We start from the raw sequence: 18,139 nt of genomic DNA, 5'->3' as shown, positions 1-18,139 counted from the left end.
CTGTCAATCTGTCCCTCATCCTCACTCTGTCTGTCGCACCCTCTCTCTCTCTCTGTTGCACCCTCTCTCTCTGTTGTCTGTCTCTCTCTCAGTCTCTATTACTCTTTCTCAGACTCTTTGATTCTAACTCTCTGTCTGTCTCTCTAACTTTCCGTTTCTCTCCGTCTCTCTCACTGTCTCTTCCTCTCTCTGTCGCTGCCTCTTTCTCTGCTTCTCCCTCTCTCTCTGTCTCTCTGGGTCTTTCTCTCTTTGTCTCCCTTTCTTTAGCTCTCTCTCTCTGTCCATCTGACTATCGGTCTCTCTGACTATCTCTCTCTCTCTCTCTCTATCGCTATCTCTCTCTCTCTCCCTCTGTCCCTCTCTGTCTCTGGTAGTCTATTCCTCAGCACATAATCTCTGTTTATATGTCTGTATCTGTCTCGTTTTGTCTCTCCATCTCACTTTCATTCTTGTCTCGGATTCTGGCTCTCTCAGCAGCTCTGTGTCGCTCGATCTTGTCTGCCCAGTCCTCTTTAGCTCTGCCTACCTCTAACATTATTTCTATTCCTCTCTCTTACAGTCTGTCTATGTCACTCTCCGGTTTTCACTCTCATTATGCGTCTCTCTTTCCCTCTGTCTCTTTCCACCTGCATCTCGGTCGGTATCTCCCCATCTCTCCTTGTCTTCCCATCTCTATGTCTCTCCTTCTCTGTCTCTCTTTATCTCGATCTTTCGCTCCCCAATCCTCTCTTTCTCTCAACCTCCCCTGTCTCTCCCCATATCAGTCTGGCTCTGTTCACCTCTCTACCTCTCTCTCCCTGTCTCCTTCACTCTCTCAGTCCCACTCTTTATTCCTCTATCGCTCTTTATCTATTACTTTATCTATGTCTCGCACACTGCGTATTTCCTCTTTTCACACCCCGGCTGCCTCTCTCTCCCATTCTCTATCTCACTCTCCCTATTGTCATAGTGAAGGAGGAGATAGTTGAGATATTGGATGGGATAAAAATTGCCAAACAGGAGCGACTAGGAAGGCTGACTGTACTTAAAGCAGATAAGTCACCAGGACTGGACGGGACACATTATAGGAAGCTGAGGGAAATAAAGGTGGAAATTGCGGAAGTACTGTGGCCATAATCTTTCAATCCTCCTGGGATACATGGGTGGTGCCAGACGGCTGGAGATTTGCAAATGTTACACCCGTGTTCAAAAAAGGGTGTAAGGATAAAGCAGCAACTACAGGCCAGTCAGTTTAATCCCGGTAGTGGGAAAGATTTCAGAAACAGTAAACAGGGATAAAATGAACAATCACTTTCACAAGTGTGGATTAATTAAGGGAAGCCAGCACGGATTTGTTAAAAACATTTTGTGTTTAACCAACTTGATTGAAATTTCTGATTAATTAACAGACAAGGATGATGAGGGCAATGCAGTTGACGTGGTGTACGTGGATTTCCTAAAGGCTTTGATAAAGGGTGCAAGTGTAAACCCAGCAATTAAAGGCATGTCAGTTTAATCTCGGTAGTGGGGAAGCTTTTAGGAACAATAAACAGGAATATAATGAACAGTCACTTGGACAAGTGTAGATTAATTAAGGGAAGCCAGCACGGATTTTTTAAAGACAAATCTTGCTAAACCAATGTGTTTGAATTTTCTGATGAAGTAAAAGACAGGGTTGATGAGGGCAATGCGGTTGACGTGGTGTACATGGATTTTGATAAGGTGCCACATAATAGGCTTGGCAGCAAATTTGAAGCCCATGGGCTAAAAGGGACAGCGGCAACAAGGATACAAATTTGGCAAAGTGACATGAAGCAGAGAATAGTGGTGAATGGCTGTTCTTCTGACTGGAGGTGTTCCCCAGGGGGTCGGTACTAGGACCACTGCTTTTCATGATAGGGAGAGAAAATATGCTGTCGGATTGGCAGACAGAGAGAAAAATGCTGTCGGATTGGCAGACAGAGAGAAAAGATGATGTCGGATTGGCAGACAGAGAGAAAAGATGCTGTCGGATTGGCAGTAGAGAGGGAAAAGATGCTGTCGGATTGTCAGAGAGAGAGAGAAAAGATGCTGTCGGATTGGCAGACAGAGAGAGAAAAGATGCTGTCGGATTGGCAGACAGTGAGAAAAGATGCTGTCGGATTGGCAGACAGAGAGAAAAGATGCTGTCGGATTGGCAGACAGAGAGAAAGGATGCTTTCGGATTGGCCGACAGAGAGAAAAGATGCTGTCGGATTGGCAGACAGAGGGAAAAGATTCTGTCGGATTGGCAGAGAGAGAGAGTAAAGCTGCTGTCAGATTGGCAGACAGAGAGAGAAAAGTTGCTGTCGGAATTGCAGACAGTGAGAGAAAAGATGCTGTCGAATTGGCAGACAGAGAGAGAAAAGATGCTGTCGAATTGGCAGACAGAGAGCGAAAAGATGCTGTCGAATTGGCAGACAGAGAGCGAAAAGATGCTGTCGGATTGGCAGACAGAGAGAGAAAAAATGCTGTCGGATTGGCAGACAGGGTGAGAAAAGATGCTGTCGGACTGGCAGACAGAGAGAGAAAAGATGTTCTCGGTTTGGCAGACAGGGAGAGAAAAGATGCTGTCTGATTGGCAGACAGGGAGAGAAAAGATGCTGTTGGATTGGCAGAAAGGAAAATAAAAGATGCTGTCGGACTGGCAGACAGAGAGAAAAAACGCTGTCAGATTGGCAGACAGAGAGAGAAAAAATGCTGCCAGATTGGCAGAGAGAGGGAGAAAAGATGCTGTCGGATTGGCAGACAGGGTGAGAAAAGATGCTGTCGAATTGGTAGACAGAGAGAAAAGATGCTGTCGGATTGGCAGACAGAGAGAAAAGATGCTGTCGGATTGGCAGAAAGAGTGAGAAAAGATGCTGTCGGATTGGCAGACAGAGAGAGAAAAGATGCTGACGGATTGGCAGACAGAGAGAGAAAAGATGCTTTTGGATTGGCCGACAGAGAGAAAAGATGCTGTCGGATTGGCAGACAGAGAGGTAAAAGATTCTGTTGGATTGGCAGAGAGAGAGAGTAAAGCTGCTTTCGGATTGGCAGACAGAGAGAGAAAAGATGCTGTCGGATTGGCAGACAGAGAGAAAAAATGCTGTCGGATTCGCTGACAGAGAGAGAAAATATGCTGTCGGATTGGCAGACAGATGGAGAAAAGATGCTGTCGGATTGGCAGACAGGGTGAGAAAAGATGCTGTCGAATTGGTAGACAGAGACAGAAAAGATGCTGTCGGATTGGTAGACAGAGAGAGAAAAGATGCAGTCGGATTGGTAGACAGAGAGAGAAAAGATGCTGTCGGATTTGCAGACAGAGAGAGAGAAGATGCTGTCGGATTGGCAGACAGAGAGTGAAAAGATGCTGTCGGATTGGCAGACAGAGAGAGAAAGGATGCTGTCGGATTGGCAGACAGAGAGAGAAAAGATGCTGTCGGATTGGCAGAAAGAGTGAGAAAAGATGCTGTCGGATTGGCAGACAGAGAGAAAAGATGCTGGCGGATTGGCAGACAGAGAGAGAAAAGATGATTTTGGATTGGCCGACAGAGAGAAAAGATGCTGTCGGATTGGCAGACAGAGAGGGAAAAGATTCTGTTGGATTGGCAGAGAGAGAGAGTAAAGCTGCTTTCGGATTGGCAGACAGAGAGAGAAAAGATGCTGTCGGATTGGCAGACAGAGAGAGAAAAAATGCTGTCGGATTCGCTGACAGAGAGAGAAAAAATGCTTTCAGATTGGCAGACAGATGGAGAAAAGATGCTGTCGGATTGGCAGACAGGGTGAGAAAAGATGCTGTCGAATTGGTAGACAGAGACAGAAAAGATGCTGTCGGATTTGCAGACAGAGAGAGAGAAGATGCTGTCGGATTGGCAGACAGAGAGTGAAAAGATGCTGTCGGATTGGCAGACAGAGAGAGAAAAGATGCTGTCGGATTGGCAGACAGAGAGAGAAAAGATGATGTCGGATTGGCAGACAGAGAGAGAAAAGATGCTGTCGGATTGGCAGACAGAGAAAAAAATGCTGTCGGATTGGCAGAGAGAAAGAGAAAAGCTGCTGTCGGATTGGCAGACATAGAGAGAAGATGCTGTCGGATTGGCAGACAGAGAGAGAAAAGATGCTGTCGGATTGGCAGGCGGAGAGAGAGAAGATGCTGTCGGATTGGCAGACAGAGGGAAAAGATGCTGTCGGATTGTCAGACAGAGAGAAAAGATGCTGTCGGATTGGCAGACAGATAGAAAAGATGCTGTCGGAATGGCAGATAGAGAGAGAAATGATGCTGTCGGATTGGCAGAGAGAGAGAGATAAATGCTGTCGGATTGGCAGACAGAGACAAAAGATGCTGTCGGATTGGCAGACAGGGCGATAAAAATGCTGTCGGATTGGCAGACAGAGAAAAGATGCTGTCGAATTGGCAGACAGAGAGAGATAAGGTACTATCGGATTGTCAGACAGAGAGAGAAAAAATGCTGTCGGATTGGTAGTCAGAGATTACAGATGCTGTCGGATTGGCAGACAGCGTGAGAAAAGATGCTGTCGGATTGGCAGAGAGTGAGAGAAAAGATGCTGTCGGATTGGCAGACAGAGAGAGAAAAGATGCTGTCGGATTCACAGACAGAGAGGGAAAAGACGCTGTCGGATTGGCAGACAGAGTGAGAAAATATGCTGTCGGATTGGCAGACAGAGAGAAAAGATGCTGTCGGATTGGCAGACAGAGAGAGAAAAGATGCTGTCGGATTGTCAGAGAGAGAGAAAAATGATGCTGTCGGATTGGCAGACAGAGAGAGAAAAGATGCTGTCGGATTGGCAGACAGAGTGAGAAAAGATGCTGTCGGATTGGCAGACAGAGAGAGAAAAGATGCTGTCGGATTGGCAGACAGGGTGAGAAAAGATGCTGTCGAATTGGTAGACAGAGAGAAAAGATGCTGTCGGATTGGCAGACAGAGAGAAAAGGTGCTGTCGGATTGGCAGACAGAGTGAGAAAAGATGCTGTCGGATTGGCAGACAGAGAGAGAAAAGATGCTGACGGATTGGCAGACAGAGAGAGAAAAGATGCTTTTGGATTGGCCGACAGAGAGAAAAGATGCTGTCGGATTGGCAGACAGAGAGGGAAAAGATTCTGTTGGATTGGCAGAGAGAGAGAGTAAAGCTGCTTTCGGATTAGCAGACAGAGAGAGAAAAGATGCTGTCGGATTGGCAGACAGAGAGAGAAAAAATGCTGTCGGATTCGCTGACAGAGAGAGAAAATATGCTGTCGGATTGGCAGACAGATGGAGAAAAGATGCTGTCGCATTGGCAGACAGGGTGAGAAAAGATGCTGTCGAATTGGTAGACAGAGACAGAAAAGATGCTGTCGGATTGGTAGACAGAGAGAAAAGATGCAGTCGGATTGGTAGACAGAGAGAGAAAAGATGCTGTCGGATTTGCAGACAGAGAGAGAGAAGATGCTGTCGGATTGGCAGACAGAGAGTGAAAAGATGCTGTCGGATTGGCAGACAGAGAGAGAAAAGATGCTGTCGGATTGGCAGACAGAGAGAGAAAAGATGATGTCGGATTGGCAGACAGAGAGAGAAAAGATGCTGTCGGATTGGCAGACAGAGAAAAAAATGCTGTCGGATTGGCAGAGAGAGAGAGTAAAGCTGCTGTCGGATTGGCAGACATAGAGAGAAGATGCTGTCGGATTGGCAGACAGAGAGAGAAAAGATGCTGTCGGATAGGCAGGCGGAGAGAGAAAAGATGCTGTCGGATTGGCCGACAGAGAGAAAAGATGCTGTCGGATTGGCAGACAGAGAGGGAAAAGATTCTGTTGGATTGGCAGAGAGAGAGAGTAAAGCTGCTTTCGGATTGGCAGACAGAGAGAGAAAAGATGCTGTCGGATTGGCAGACAGAGAGAGAAAAAATGCTGTCGGATTCGCTGACAGAGAGAGAAAAAATGCTTTCGGATTGGCAGACAGATGGAGAAAAGATGCTGTCGGATTGGCAGACAGGGTGAGAAAAGATGCTGTCGAATTGGTAGACAGAGACAGAAAAGATGCTGTCGGATTTGCAGACAGAGAGAGAGAAGATGCTGTCGGATTGGCAGACAGAGAGTGAAAAGATGCTGTCGGATTGGCAGACAGAGAGAGAAAAGCTGCTGTCGGATTGGCAGACATAGAGAGAAGATGCTGTCGGATTGGCAGACAGAGAGAGAAAAGATGCTGTCGGATTGGCAGGCGGAGAGAGAGAAGATGCTGTCGGATTGGCAGACAGAGGGAAAAGATGCTGTCGGATTGTCAGACAGAGAGAAAAGATGCTGTCGGATTGGCAGACAGATAGAAAAGATGCTGTCGGAATGGCAGATAGAGAGAGAAATGATGCTGTCGGATTGGCAGAGAGAGAGAGATAAATGCTGTCGGATTGGCAGACAGAGACAAAAGATGCTGTCGGATTGGCAGACAGGGCGAGAAAAATGCTGTCGGATTGGCAGACAGAGAAAAGATGCTGTCGAATTGGCAGACAGAGAGAGATAAGGTACTATCGGATTGTCAGACAGAGAGAGAAAAAATGCTGTCGGATTGGTAGTCAGAGATTACAGATGCTGTCGGATTGGCAGACAGCGTGAGAAAAGATGCTGTCGGATTGGCAGAGAGTGAGAGAAAAGATGCTGTCGGATTGGCAGACAGAGAGAGAAAAGATGCTGTCGGATTCACAGACAGAGAGGGAAAAGACGCTGTCGGATTGGCAGACAGAGTGAGAAAATATGCTGTCGGATTGGCAGACAGAGAGAAAAGATGCTGTCGGATTGGCAGACAGAGAGAGAAAAGATGCTGTCGGATTGTCAGAGAGAGAGAAAAATGATGCTGTCGGATTGGCAGACAGAGTGAGAAAAGATGCTGTCGGATTGGCAGACAGAGAGAGAAAAGATGCTGACGGATTGGCAGACAGAGAGAGAAAAGATGCTTTTGGATTGGCCGACAGAGAGAAAAGATGCTGTCGGATTGGCAGACAGAGAGGGAAAAGATTCTGTTGGATTGGCAGAGAGAGAGAGTAAAGCTGCTTTCGGATTAGCAGACAGAGAGAGAAAAGATGCTGTCGGATTGGCAGACAGAGAGAGAAAAAATGCTGTCGGATTCGCTGACAGAGAGAGAAAATATGCTGTCGGATTGGCAGACAGATGGAGAAAAGATGCTGTCGCATTGGCAGACAGGGTGAGAAAAGATGCTGTCGAATTGGTAGACAGAGACAGAAAAGATGCTGTCGGATTGGTAGACAGAGAGAAAAGATGCAGTCGGATTGGTAGACAGAGAGAGAAAAGATGCTGTCGGATTTGCAGACAGAGAGAGAGAAGATGCTGTCGGATTGGCAGACAGAGAGTGAAAAGATGCTGTCGGATTGGCAGACAGAGAGAGAAAAGATGCTGTCGGATTGGCAGACAGAGAGAGAAAAGATGATGTCGGATTGGCAGACAGAGAGAGAAAAGATGCTGTCGGATTGGCAGACAGAGAAAAAAATGCTGTCGGATTGGCAGAGAGAGAGAGTAAAGCTGCTGTCGGATTGGCAGACATAGAGAGAAGATGCTGTCGGATTGGCAGACAGAGAGAGAAAAGATGCTGTCGGATAGGCAGGCGGAGAGAGAAAAGATGCTGTCGGATTGGCCGACAGAGAGAAAAGATGCTGTCGGATTGGCAGACAGAGAGGGAAAAGATTCTGTTGGATTGGCAGAGAGAGAGAGTAAAGCTGCTTTCGGATTGGCAGACAGAGAGAGAAAAGATGCTGTCGGATTGGCAGACAGAGAGAGAAAAAATGCTGTCGGATTCGCTGACAGAGAGAGAAAAAATGCTTTCGGATTGGCAGACAGATGGAGAAAAGATGCTGTCGGATTGGCAGACAGGGTGAGAAAAGATGCTGTCGAATTGGTAGACAGAGACAGAAAAGATGCTGTCGGATTTGCAGACAGAGAGAGAGAAGATGCTGTCGGATTGGCAGACAGAGAGTGAAAAGATGCTGTCGGATTGGCAGACAGAGAGAGAAAAGCTGCTGTCGGATTGGCAGACATAGAGAGAAGATGCTGTCGGATTGGCAGACAGAGAGAGAAAAGATGCTGTCGGATTGGCAGGCGGAGAGAGAGAAGATGCTGTCGGATTGGCAGACAGAGGGAAAAGATGCTGTCGGATTGTCAGACAGAGAGAAAAGATGCTGTCGGATTGGCAGACAGATAGAAAAGATGCTGTCGGAATGGCAGATAGAGAGAGAAATGATGCTGTCGGATTGGCAGAGAGAGAGAGATAAATGCTGTCGGATTGGCAGACAGAGACAAAAGATGCTGTCGGATTGGCAGACAGGGCGAGAAAAATGCTGTCGGATTGGCAGACAGAGAAAAGATGCTGTCGAATTGGCAGACAGAGAGAGATAAGGTACTATCGGATTGTCAGACAGAGAGAGAAAAAATGCTGTCGGATTGGTAGTCAGAGATTACAGATGCTGTCGGATTGGCAGACAGCGTGAGAAAAGATGCTGTCGGATTGGCAGAGAGTGAGAGAAAAGATGCTGTCGGATTGGCAGACAGAGAGAGAAAAGATGCTGTCGGATTCACAGACAGAGAGGGAAAAGACGCTGTCGGATTGGCAGACAGAGTGAGAAAATATGCTGTCGGATTGGCAGACAGAGAGAAAAGATGCTGTCGGATTGGCAGACAGAGAGAGAAAAGATGCTGTCGGATTGTCAGAGAGAGAGAAAAATGATGCTGTCGGATTGGCAGACAGAGAGAGAAAAGATGCTGTCGGATTGGCAGACAGAGTGAGAAAAGATGCTGTCGGATTGGCAGACAGAGAGAGAAAAGATGCTGTCGGATTGGCAGACAGGGTGAGAAAAGATGCTGTCGAATTGGTAGACAGAGAGAAAAGATGCTGTCGGATTGGCAGACAGAGAGAAAAGGTGCTGTCGGATTGGCAGACAGAGTGAGAAAAGATGCTGTCGGATTGGCAGACAGAGAGAGAAAAGATGCTGACGGATTGGCAGACAGAGTGAGAAAAGATGCTTTTGGATTGGCCGACTGAGAGAAAAGATGCTGTCGGATTGGCAGACAGAGAGGGAAAAGATTCTGTTGGATTGGCAGAGAGAGAGAGTAAAGCTGCTTTCGGACCTGGACTGGAGGTGACAGAGATTGAACAGTTTCCCGTTTGTTCTCTAAATTCGCTCCACTCCAGTGGGGAGCTTACATCAGGGTGAGATGGAGCATTGCAGCTCGGGAGATCGAGAAAAGCATTGGTGCCGTAACCCAAACACGCACTCACATAGAGACACACTCAGACAAACTCTGCAATTTGCAGAAACTCACATCCATTTTGGAAATGGTGCAGCCTGGGAGTGGCTGAGTCTCGTGACCCTGTGTCTGGGCCTCTGACCTCACAATGGGAGATGACACAATCAGCTCGAGCTGGAAACCCTTAAATTAAATTAAAATCAAATCATCGGCTGGAAATGGTGACACAATGAGGGCAGTGACATCATCACTTGGAATGGTCACACAATGGGAGCAGTGACGTCATCACTTGGAGTGGTCACACAATGGGAGCAGTGACGTCATCACTTGGAATGGTCACACAATGGGAGCAGTGACGTCCCCACTTGGAATGGTAACACAATGGGAGCAGTGACATCATCACTTGGGATGTTCACACAATGGGAGCAGTGACGTCATCACTTGGAATGGTCACACAATGGGAGCAGTGACGCCATCACTTGGAATGATCACGCAATGGGAGCAGTGATGTCATCACTTGGAATGGTCACACAATGGGAGCAGTGACGTCATCACTTGGAATGGTCACACAATGGGAGCAGTGATGTCATCACTTGGAATGGTCACACAATGGGAGCAGTGACATCATCACTTGGAATGGTGACACAATGGGAGCAGTGATGTCATCACTTGGAATGTTCACACAATGGGAGCAGTGATGTCATCACTTGGAATGTTCACACAATGGGAGCAGTGACGTCATCACTTGGAATGTTCACACAATGGGAGCAGTGATGTCATCACTTGGAATGTTCACACAATGGGAGCAGTGATGTCATCACTTGGAATGTTCACACAATGGGAGCAGTGACCTCATCACTTGGAATGGTCACACAATGGGAGCAGTGACGTCACCACTTGGAATGGTCACACAATGGGAGCAGTGACATCATCACTTGGAATGGTCACACAATGGGAGCAGTGACGTCATCACTTGGAATGGTCACACAATGGGAGCAGTGACAGCATCACTTGGAATTGTCACACAATGGGAGCAGTGACATCATCACTTGGAATGGTCACACAATGGGAGCAGTGATGTCATCACTTGGAATGGCCACACAATGGGAGCAGTGATGTCATCACTTGGAATGGTCACACAATGGGAGCAGTGACATCATCACTTGGAATGGTCACACAATGGCAGATGTGATGTCATCACTTGGAATGTTCACACAATGGGAGCAGTGATGTCATCACTTGGAATTGTCCCACAATGGGAGCAGTGACAGCATCACTTGGAATGGTCACACAATGGGAGCAGTGACATCATCACTTGGAATGGTCACACAATGGGAGCAGTGATGTCATCACTTGGAATGGCCACACAATGGGAGCAGTGATGTCATCACTTGGAATGGTCACACAATGGGATCAGTGACATCATCACTTGGAATGGTCACACAATGGGAGCAGTGATGTCATCACTTGGAATGTCCACACAAAGGGAGCAGTGATGTCATCACTTGGAATGGTCCCACAATGGGAGCAGTGACGTCACCACTTGGAATGGTCACACAATGGGAGCAGTGACATCATCACTTGGAATGGTCACACAATGGGAGCAGTGACGTCATCACTTGGAATGGTCACACAATGGGAGCAGTGACAGCATCACTTGGAATGGTCACACAATGGGAGCAGTGACATCATCACTTGGAATGGTCACACAATGGGAGCAGTGATGTCATCACTTGGAATGGTCACACAATGGGAGCAGTGATGTCATCACTTGGAATGGTCACACAATGGGAGCAGTGACAGCATCACTTGGAATGGTCACACTGTCACACTCAGTCTGGGTCTTGTTCCCTGCAGTAACTCCAGCTGTTTCCTTCCGTTTAAACGGAACTGATTCTCCCCCAGCCTGAAACAGATTAAAGATTAAACAGGAATTAATAGATTGAACATCAGTGTAAATAACCGCGAGACTGGGGTTAATATTTCAATATTAATTACAGACAAATATTACCCAGAAAAGTGACTGAATCCCATTGATATTTAATTGATTATATTAAACATTAACACAACCACTCACCAGATGTACTCCAGACTCCGGCAGGTCAGTGTGAGGCGGCGGATAGCGGGCACAGATCGGTCTGTGAAGGAGTTTGATCCCAGGTTCAGAATCATCAGTGAGCGGTTTGTACTGAGAGCGGAGGCGAGATCCTCGGCACAAGAATCTGTGAGACCGACACGATAGAGCCTGGGGATCAGAGAGAGAGAAAACAGGAATCAGAGTAAATCACCAGAGTTTATTAATAACACTGTTACTGACACTGATAATAATGTCCAGTGTCAGACATCCAGTTATTATAAACACAATCTCACACAGACTGGTACTTACCGCAGTCTCTGTATTTTACAGTCTGGGTTCCTCAGAGCCACAGACAGTTGTTTCACTCCTGAATCTCCCAGTTTATTATTACTCAGGATCAGGTCCGTCAGTGAGTGGTTTGTACTGAGAGCGGAGGCGAGATCCTCGGCACAAGAATCTGTGAGACCGACACCATCCAGCCTGGGGATCAGAGAGAGAAATAACAGGAATCAGAGTAAATCCCCAGAGTTTAATAATAACACTATTACTGATGCAAATAATGTTCAGTGTCAGACATCCAGTTATTATAAACACAACCTCACACAATCTGGTACTCACCGCAGGTTCTGTATTTTACAGTCCGGGTTCCTCAGAGCCACAGACACTAGTTTCACTCCTGAATCTCCCAGTTTATTATAACCCAGGTTCAGATCCGTCAGTGAGCAGTTTGTACAGAGAGCGGAGGCGAGATCCTCGGCACAAGAATCTGTGAGACCGATACCAAACAGACTGGGGATCATAGAGAGAAATAACAGGAACAGAGTAAATCCCCAGAGTTTATCAGTAACACTATTACTGATACAAATAACAATGTAGAGTGTCAGACATCCAGTTATTATAAACACAATCTCACACAGTCTGGTACTTACCCCAGTGTCTGTATTTTACAGTCCGGGTTTCCCAGAGCCACAGACACTAGCTCCACTCCTGAATCTCCCAGTTTATTATTACCCAGGTTCAGATCCGTCAGTGAGCGGTTTGTACTGAGAGCGGAGGCGAGATCCTGGGAACAAGAATCTGTGAGACCGACAGCCCACAGCCTGTGGATCAGAGAGAGAAATAACAGGAATCAGAGTAAATCCCCAGATTTTATTAATAACTCTATTACTGATACTAATAACAATGTACAGTGTCAGGCATCCAATTATTACAAACACAATTTCACACAGTCTGGTACTTACCGCAGTCTCTGTATTTTACAGTCCGCGTTCCCCAGAGCCACAGACAGTAGTTTCACTCCTGAATCTCCCAGTTTACTGTCACTCAGTCTAAACACAAACAGAGAGAGAGAAACAAACTGAATTGAAGCCCGGAGTGTAATGATATCAGCAAATAGAGAAGTATTTGCCTGTTCGATTATGATGCCTTAATAGCATGTTTGCAGGTATTGATTGCTTGCGCCTGACCAGCAGAGGTCATGTGATCGAGACAAGCAAGGCAGTGGAGTTTAGTTTCAGTTTCGTTCTAAATGCATCACAAGCATAATGTCTCCTGGAAATGGTATATAAAGAGTTGAACAGACTTTAGATTAAAAGTCATTCTCTTTCATAAATGTCTCGTCATTGAACCCACAAAGAAATCAATACACCGAGCTGATGTAATTTTCTCTCTGGGATATTACAGCAATCACTGAAAGTATTCAGGACATTAATCACCCGGTTTCCCCCCGCGATTTCCCACATGGGCGGGTAGGGGTCTGTTCGGGTGGGACTGGGGTCGGTGGCGGGTCGGGGTCGGGTGGAGGGAGGTGCAGGGGTTGGTGGTGGGTGGCGGGTCGGGTGGAGGGAGGGGCCGGAGTCGTTGGTGGGTCGGGGGGTCGAGGTCGGGTGGAGGGAGGTGCCGGGGTCGGTGGTGGGTCGGGGGGTCGAGGTCGGGTGGAGGGAGGTGCCGGGGTCGGTGGTGGGTCGGGGGGTCGAGGTCGGGTGGAGGGAGGGGCCGGGGTCGGTGGTGGGTCGGGGGGGCGGGGAGGGTTATGGTCGTGTCGGGTGGGGTCGGGTGAGGTCGGGGTCGGCTGAGGGCCGGATGGGGCTGGGAGAGGTCGGGTGGGACCGGGGTCGGGTAAGGTCGGGGACCCACTCGACCCACCACTGATGGTGCCCGCTGACCCCTGTGAAATTCCCCCCTCACTGGAAATGTATCTCACTCTGTCCAACAGCCCATATATTCAGGGACTGTCCATTAATGTATTTATTAAATAAAGTGCTGTCTGTGTGAAGCCTTTAAATGTCCCTCAGTCTGTCTCAATCCCTGATGATCGGAATTACCTTCCTGGAGCTCAGTGACCCGCCTCGTCATGTTTGGAGAAAATTATCTCATTTCTGCTGCACCTTAGATCCCGGGCTTTATGGGAATAAAGTGATTTTCCCAGAATTAAATGATAAAGCGGTGATTCCCTGTACTTTATACTCTGAGCAATATATTAATCTGTATAATATCCCGGGGTGAGTTATATTGTGAAACGCTAACTGCTGCTGTAAAATCTGTCCCCCAGGATTTTATATAACAAGGAGAATTTATTCTGAATTAAAACAGGAAATGCTGGAAATACCCAGCAGGTCAGGCAGCACCTATAGAGAGAGAAACAGAGTTAATCTTTCAGGTCAAGGACCCTTCATCAGAACTGGAACAAGTTACAGATGTAACGGATGTTTAAGCAAGTGTAGGGGCCGGGAAAGGTGGGGGGAGCGGAGGAAAGAACAAAAGGGAAGGTCGGTGATAGGGTGGAAGACAGGAGAGATTGAACGACAAAAGGGATGATGGTGCAAGCAAAAGGAGATGGTAATGGGACAAGTTAAGTAACAAAAGATGAATCTAGTTGAGGTGTAAATGTCAATGACAGAATCATCAACAGCTGTCATACGAGAGAAAAACAAGGAAAAGGAAAAACAATAATGAAACAAATAAACTAGGGGCTGAGTTTATAGTCTGAAATTGTTGAACTCGGTGTTGAGTCCAGAAGGTTGTAAAGTGCCTAATTGAAAGATGAGGTGCTGATCCTCGATCTTATGTTGTACTTTGTTGGAAGAGTGTAAGAGGCCGAGAATGGAGAGATCAGAGTGGGAGTTGAGCAGAGAATTAAAGCGATAGGTGACCAGAAGCTCGGGGTCACACTTACAGACTGAGCGAAGGTGTTCCACAAAGCAATAACCCAATCTGCATATTTCTGCCCAATGTAGAGGAGACTGCATCGTGAGCAGTGAATACAGTATATTAAATTGCAAGAGGTACAAGTAAATCGCTGTTTTACCTGGAAGGAGAGTTTTGGGCATTGGACAATGAGAAGGGAAGAGGTATAAGGGCAGGTGTTGCATCTCCTGTGCTTGCACAGGAATGTGCTCTGGGAAGGGGAATGTGTGTTGGGGTGATTGAGGAGTAGACCAGGTTGTCGTGGAGGGAGCGGTCCCTTCGGAATGCTGAAAGGGGAGGTGAGGGGAAGATGTGTTTGGTGGTGGGATCACGCTGGACATGATGGAAATGGCGGAGGATGATCCGTTGAATGCAGAGGCTGGTGGGTGAAAGGTGAGGACAAGGTGAACCCTATCATAGTTCTGGGTGTGCTGGGAAGGGGTGAGAGCAGAAGTGCAGGAAATAGAAAGGACATGGTCAAGAGCCATGTCAACCACGGTAGAGGGGAGTACTCAGTTGAGGAAAAAGGAAGACATGTCGGAAGCACTGGTGTGGAAGGTGGCATCATCGGAGCAGATGCGACAGGGACAGAAAACCTGGGAGAATGGACCAGCATCCTTACAGGAAGCGAGTTGGGAGGAAGTGTATTCCAGGTAGTTGTGGGAGTCAGAGGGCTTAGAGTGAATGTTTGTCAATAGCAGCCTTAGAGTTTATCCTGCCCCGTTACAAGTTTTAAATCTCCTTGCACACCTAGTTTATAGGGGAGGGGAGTCTCTCACTTTATTCCCATTAACTGGCTCTACATTTATTTCAGGTGTAACTGGCCCGACAGTTTTTTGGGGGAATTTTCGGAAGTTCCCTCCCCTAGTGTGGCCTCACACAGGGGGTGGATTATGGGGAATTCCCGGGTTCACTTCCCCCGGTTTACCCAGGAGCCGCCCGCTGTGTGAGTGGCCCCACCGCTGGCCGGTGTGTGTCTGCACTCTGGTTAGATTGGAACATTTTCACCGGCAGGTTTAAGATCCTGAATATTAATCTTTACTCAATGTTCAGGACTGTGAATAATTGTAAACATTTACAGCTGAAAGAATTCCCGATTCCCCAATATTCCCAATCCAGGAAACTACCCCCTCGACAGGACACAGCCTGCACGGTATTGGAGTAAATATCGAACTGTTAGTGATTTAAACTTGGGTTTCTCTCCTGTTTCCAGTTGAAATGGTGGATGTGGAAAACATTTTAAATTAATTTAATCTTTACTGCCGGATTATATTCTGTGTTTACATTCTGCTGTCCAGCTTTATTAAAGATGACTTATTGTAATTAAATTATCAGACTCTCAGTCACCTGTATCTGCTGATCCGATAAATGCTGTAAAATCCCTACTTGTTCACAAGGATCCATTTTAGATTCTCCAGTCCTTAGGGAACAACTGACCGATCCTCTTATTATTGGTCACATTTGTGTTGAATCCGCTTCTCTCTGGTTTAACTGAACTGTTTGTTTCCCTACATTATGGAGCAACAGCACAATCCATGACTGTTCTACAATTCACCCAACAGTTAGAGACAAATAAACATTTAACTTAGCTCCCGGCATTTGTGCAGTACGGGTCCCAGCCGCTGGAGTCCTTCACACTGAATGTTGCAGTTCTGTAGATCGAGTGTTTTTATTGTATCACAGAGTCCAATGACGTGAGACAGGACCGCACAGTCAATCGGGGTCAATGTCAATCCATTAAATGTAAGTGTTTCCACAGATCCCACTGTGGTCCGAGTCAGTGCTTTATTCTGAGACTCAAACAGGTAGTGGAATGTGTTCAGGAGGTTCCTTTTACCAATATTACTCCCTATGTTTCCAATCTGTCCTTCAATCTTCTCCTTCACCCAGTCAATCACTCGGCAGGTGGTTTGATGAAGAAATGGACCCAGAAACTCCTCCAGGGGCCGAGCTGCCTGTGGGGAGGAGAGACCAGCAACAAAACGGAGAAATATCTGAAATCGCCCATCTTCCTTGCTGTGGGCTTCTCTGAGGAGTTTCAGGATGTCCCCAGGATCTGGAGTCAGGAATTGTGAGAGTGCGGCTACAAACTCTTGGATGGTGAGGTGCGGGAATGTGTACACCACGCTCTGGGCAGATTCATCTCTCTCCAAAAGTTCTATCATGAACCCAGATAGGAACTGGGAAGGTTGTAGATTGTACTTGATCAAATCTCCATTTCTAAACGCAATCTTCTTCTCGGAGACTCCTGTGAAGGCCATCTCACCAAGATTCAGTAACACATCACGGGGGCTTTCAATCTCTCGGCCATGGTTTTTCAAAATGTTGTAAATATAGTAGGAATATAGTTGGGTGATGGTCTTGGGAACTCGCTGCTGATTCCTGTCTCTTTGTTTAAAGAAGGGGCCTAGTGACAGACCGAGGATCAAGCAGAAGGAAGGGTTGTAGCACATGGTGTACAGGATCTCGTTCTCTTCCACGTGTTTGAAAACAGCTGCTGCCACCGTCTGATCTTCAAAAAACTTGTTGAAATATTCCTTCCGCTCTTCACCAACAAATCCCAGGATTTCAGCCCAGACACTGATCGAAGCCTTTTCCAATAAATGTAATGCAGTGGGGCGGCTGGTCACTAGCACTGAACATCCTGGGAGCAGCTTGTGCTGTATTAAACTGTACACAATGTCAGACACTTCACACCAGTCTTCAGGATCTGTGCACATGTGCTGAGGTTCAGTATTTCTCCGATTGTCAGCAAAATCGATACTGTCCTTGAATTCATCCAAACCATCGAATATAAACAGCAATACCTCTGGGTTCTTCCAGAGCTCCCTATGAATATTCCCAAAGTAAGGATACAGATCCAGTATCAGATTCCTCAGGTTTATTCTACAGTTAATAGCGTTCAAATCCCAGAATTTAAAACTGAAAACAAATTGAAAGTCTGGGTATATTTTCCCAGTGGCCCAGTCATGAACAATCTTTTGTACCATTGTTGATTTTCCAATCCCCGAGACACCGCTCACTGCTGCTGAACTCACAGACTTGGATCGCCAGAAGATACCCTCGATTTTCTGGAACAAACCGCCTCTCTGGGAAAAACAGCTCTGGAACAACTGATCAGTTCGAATTTTGTCCAGTTCTCTCCGGAGGTGTTTTTCTCTCCACTCTTCATGGTCTCGGCCTCTTACCAGCAGTTAATGTTCTACAAGAGTCCGATCTCGAACAGTAGAAATGAGCGTTAGCTCAGCATATCGATCAAACAGCTGGAAAATCTTAACCTTCTCCTTTATTAGGATAGTGTTCACTCTCAGTATATCAGTTTGTACCCGGAGTGTTTCCTTGTGTTTCTGCTGAACATCTTCAATAAGAATAGAGAGAAAGTGGTTCTCAGTATTATTTGTATTGACATAAAAACAACTTCTCAATGCCATTTCACTATTCAGTAAAATAATGCAAGATTTAATTGGCAATTTCGATAGAGGTGTGTGTAGAAATTCAAACTCAGTTAGTAGCTGAGAACTGTTTCAAATCCTCACGTGATTCTAATAATTACTGGGAAATAGGGCACAGGATATTAGTGGGATATGGACAGAGTGTGAATGATCAAATGTCTGACAGTTTTGTATCAGATTTTGGGCAGGTTATTTGGGGCATTG

At 46.7% G+C, this 18,139-nt stretch overlaps 1 protein-coding gene across 1 annotated transcript; it reads right to left on the bottom strand.

The window, feature by feature from the left end:
• Positions 1-11,038: 11,038 nt before the first annotated feature.
• LOC147087265 (NACHT, LRR and PYD domains-containing protein 3-like) lies at positions 11,039-17,473 on the bottom strand. The gene is made up of 5 exons (XM_085978118.1): positions 16,068-17,473; positions 11,916-12,002; positions 11,607-11,777; positions 11,298-11,465; positions 11,039-11,126 (listed from the first exon to the last, which is right to left on the bottom strand). The coding sequence occupies exons 1-5, from the start codon at positions 17,471-17,473 to the stop codon at positions 11,039-11,041; spliced, it is 1,920 nt and encodes a 639-aa protein (XP_085834244.1).
• Between the last annotated feature and the right edge of the window lie 666 nt (positions 17,474-18,139).

The sequence above is a fragment of the Somniosus microcephalus genome, unplaced genomic scaffold (assembly GCF_052327205.1).
Source record: "Somniosus microcephalus isolate GS21.2 unplaced genomic scaffold, FLI_Smic_1.0 unresolved_chr6, whole genome shotgun sequence".
In the NCBI taxonomy this organism is placed as follows: Eukaryota; Metazoa; Chordata; class Chondrichthyes; order Squaliformes; family Somniosidae; genus Somniosus; species Somniosus microcephalus.
The sequence above is the reverse complement of the archived record's forward strand: the minus strand, read 5'-3'. Positions and strand labels throughout refer to the sequence as shown.

Excerpts from the sequence above, each read along its gene's own strand:
- LOC147087265 (XM_085978118.1), bottom strand. The coding sequence starts at position 17,473 with ATGGTACAAAAGATTGTTCATGACTGGGCCACTGGGAAAATATACCCA. Across the intron at positions 11,778-11,915 it reads TGTAAAATACAGAACCTGCG|GCTGGATGGTGTCGGTCTCA; the intron begins GTGAGTACCAGA and ends TCTGATCCCCAG. Across the intron at positions 11,127-11,297 it reads CGGAGTCTGGAGTACATCTG|GCTGGGGGAGAATCAGTTCC; the intron begins GTGAGTGGTTGT and ends AATCTGTTTCAG.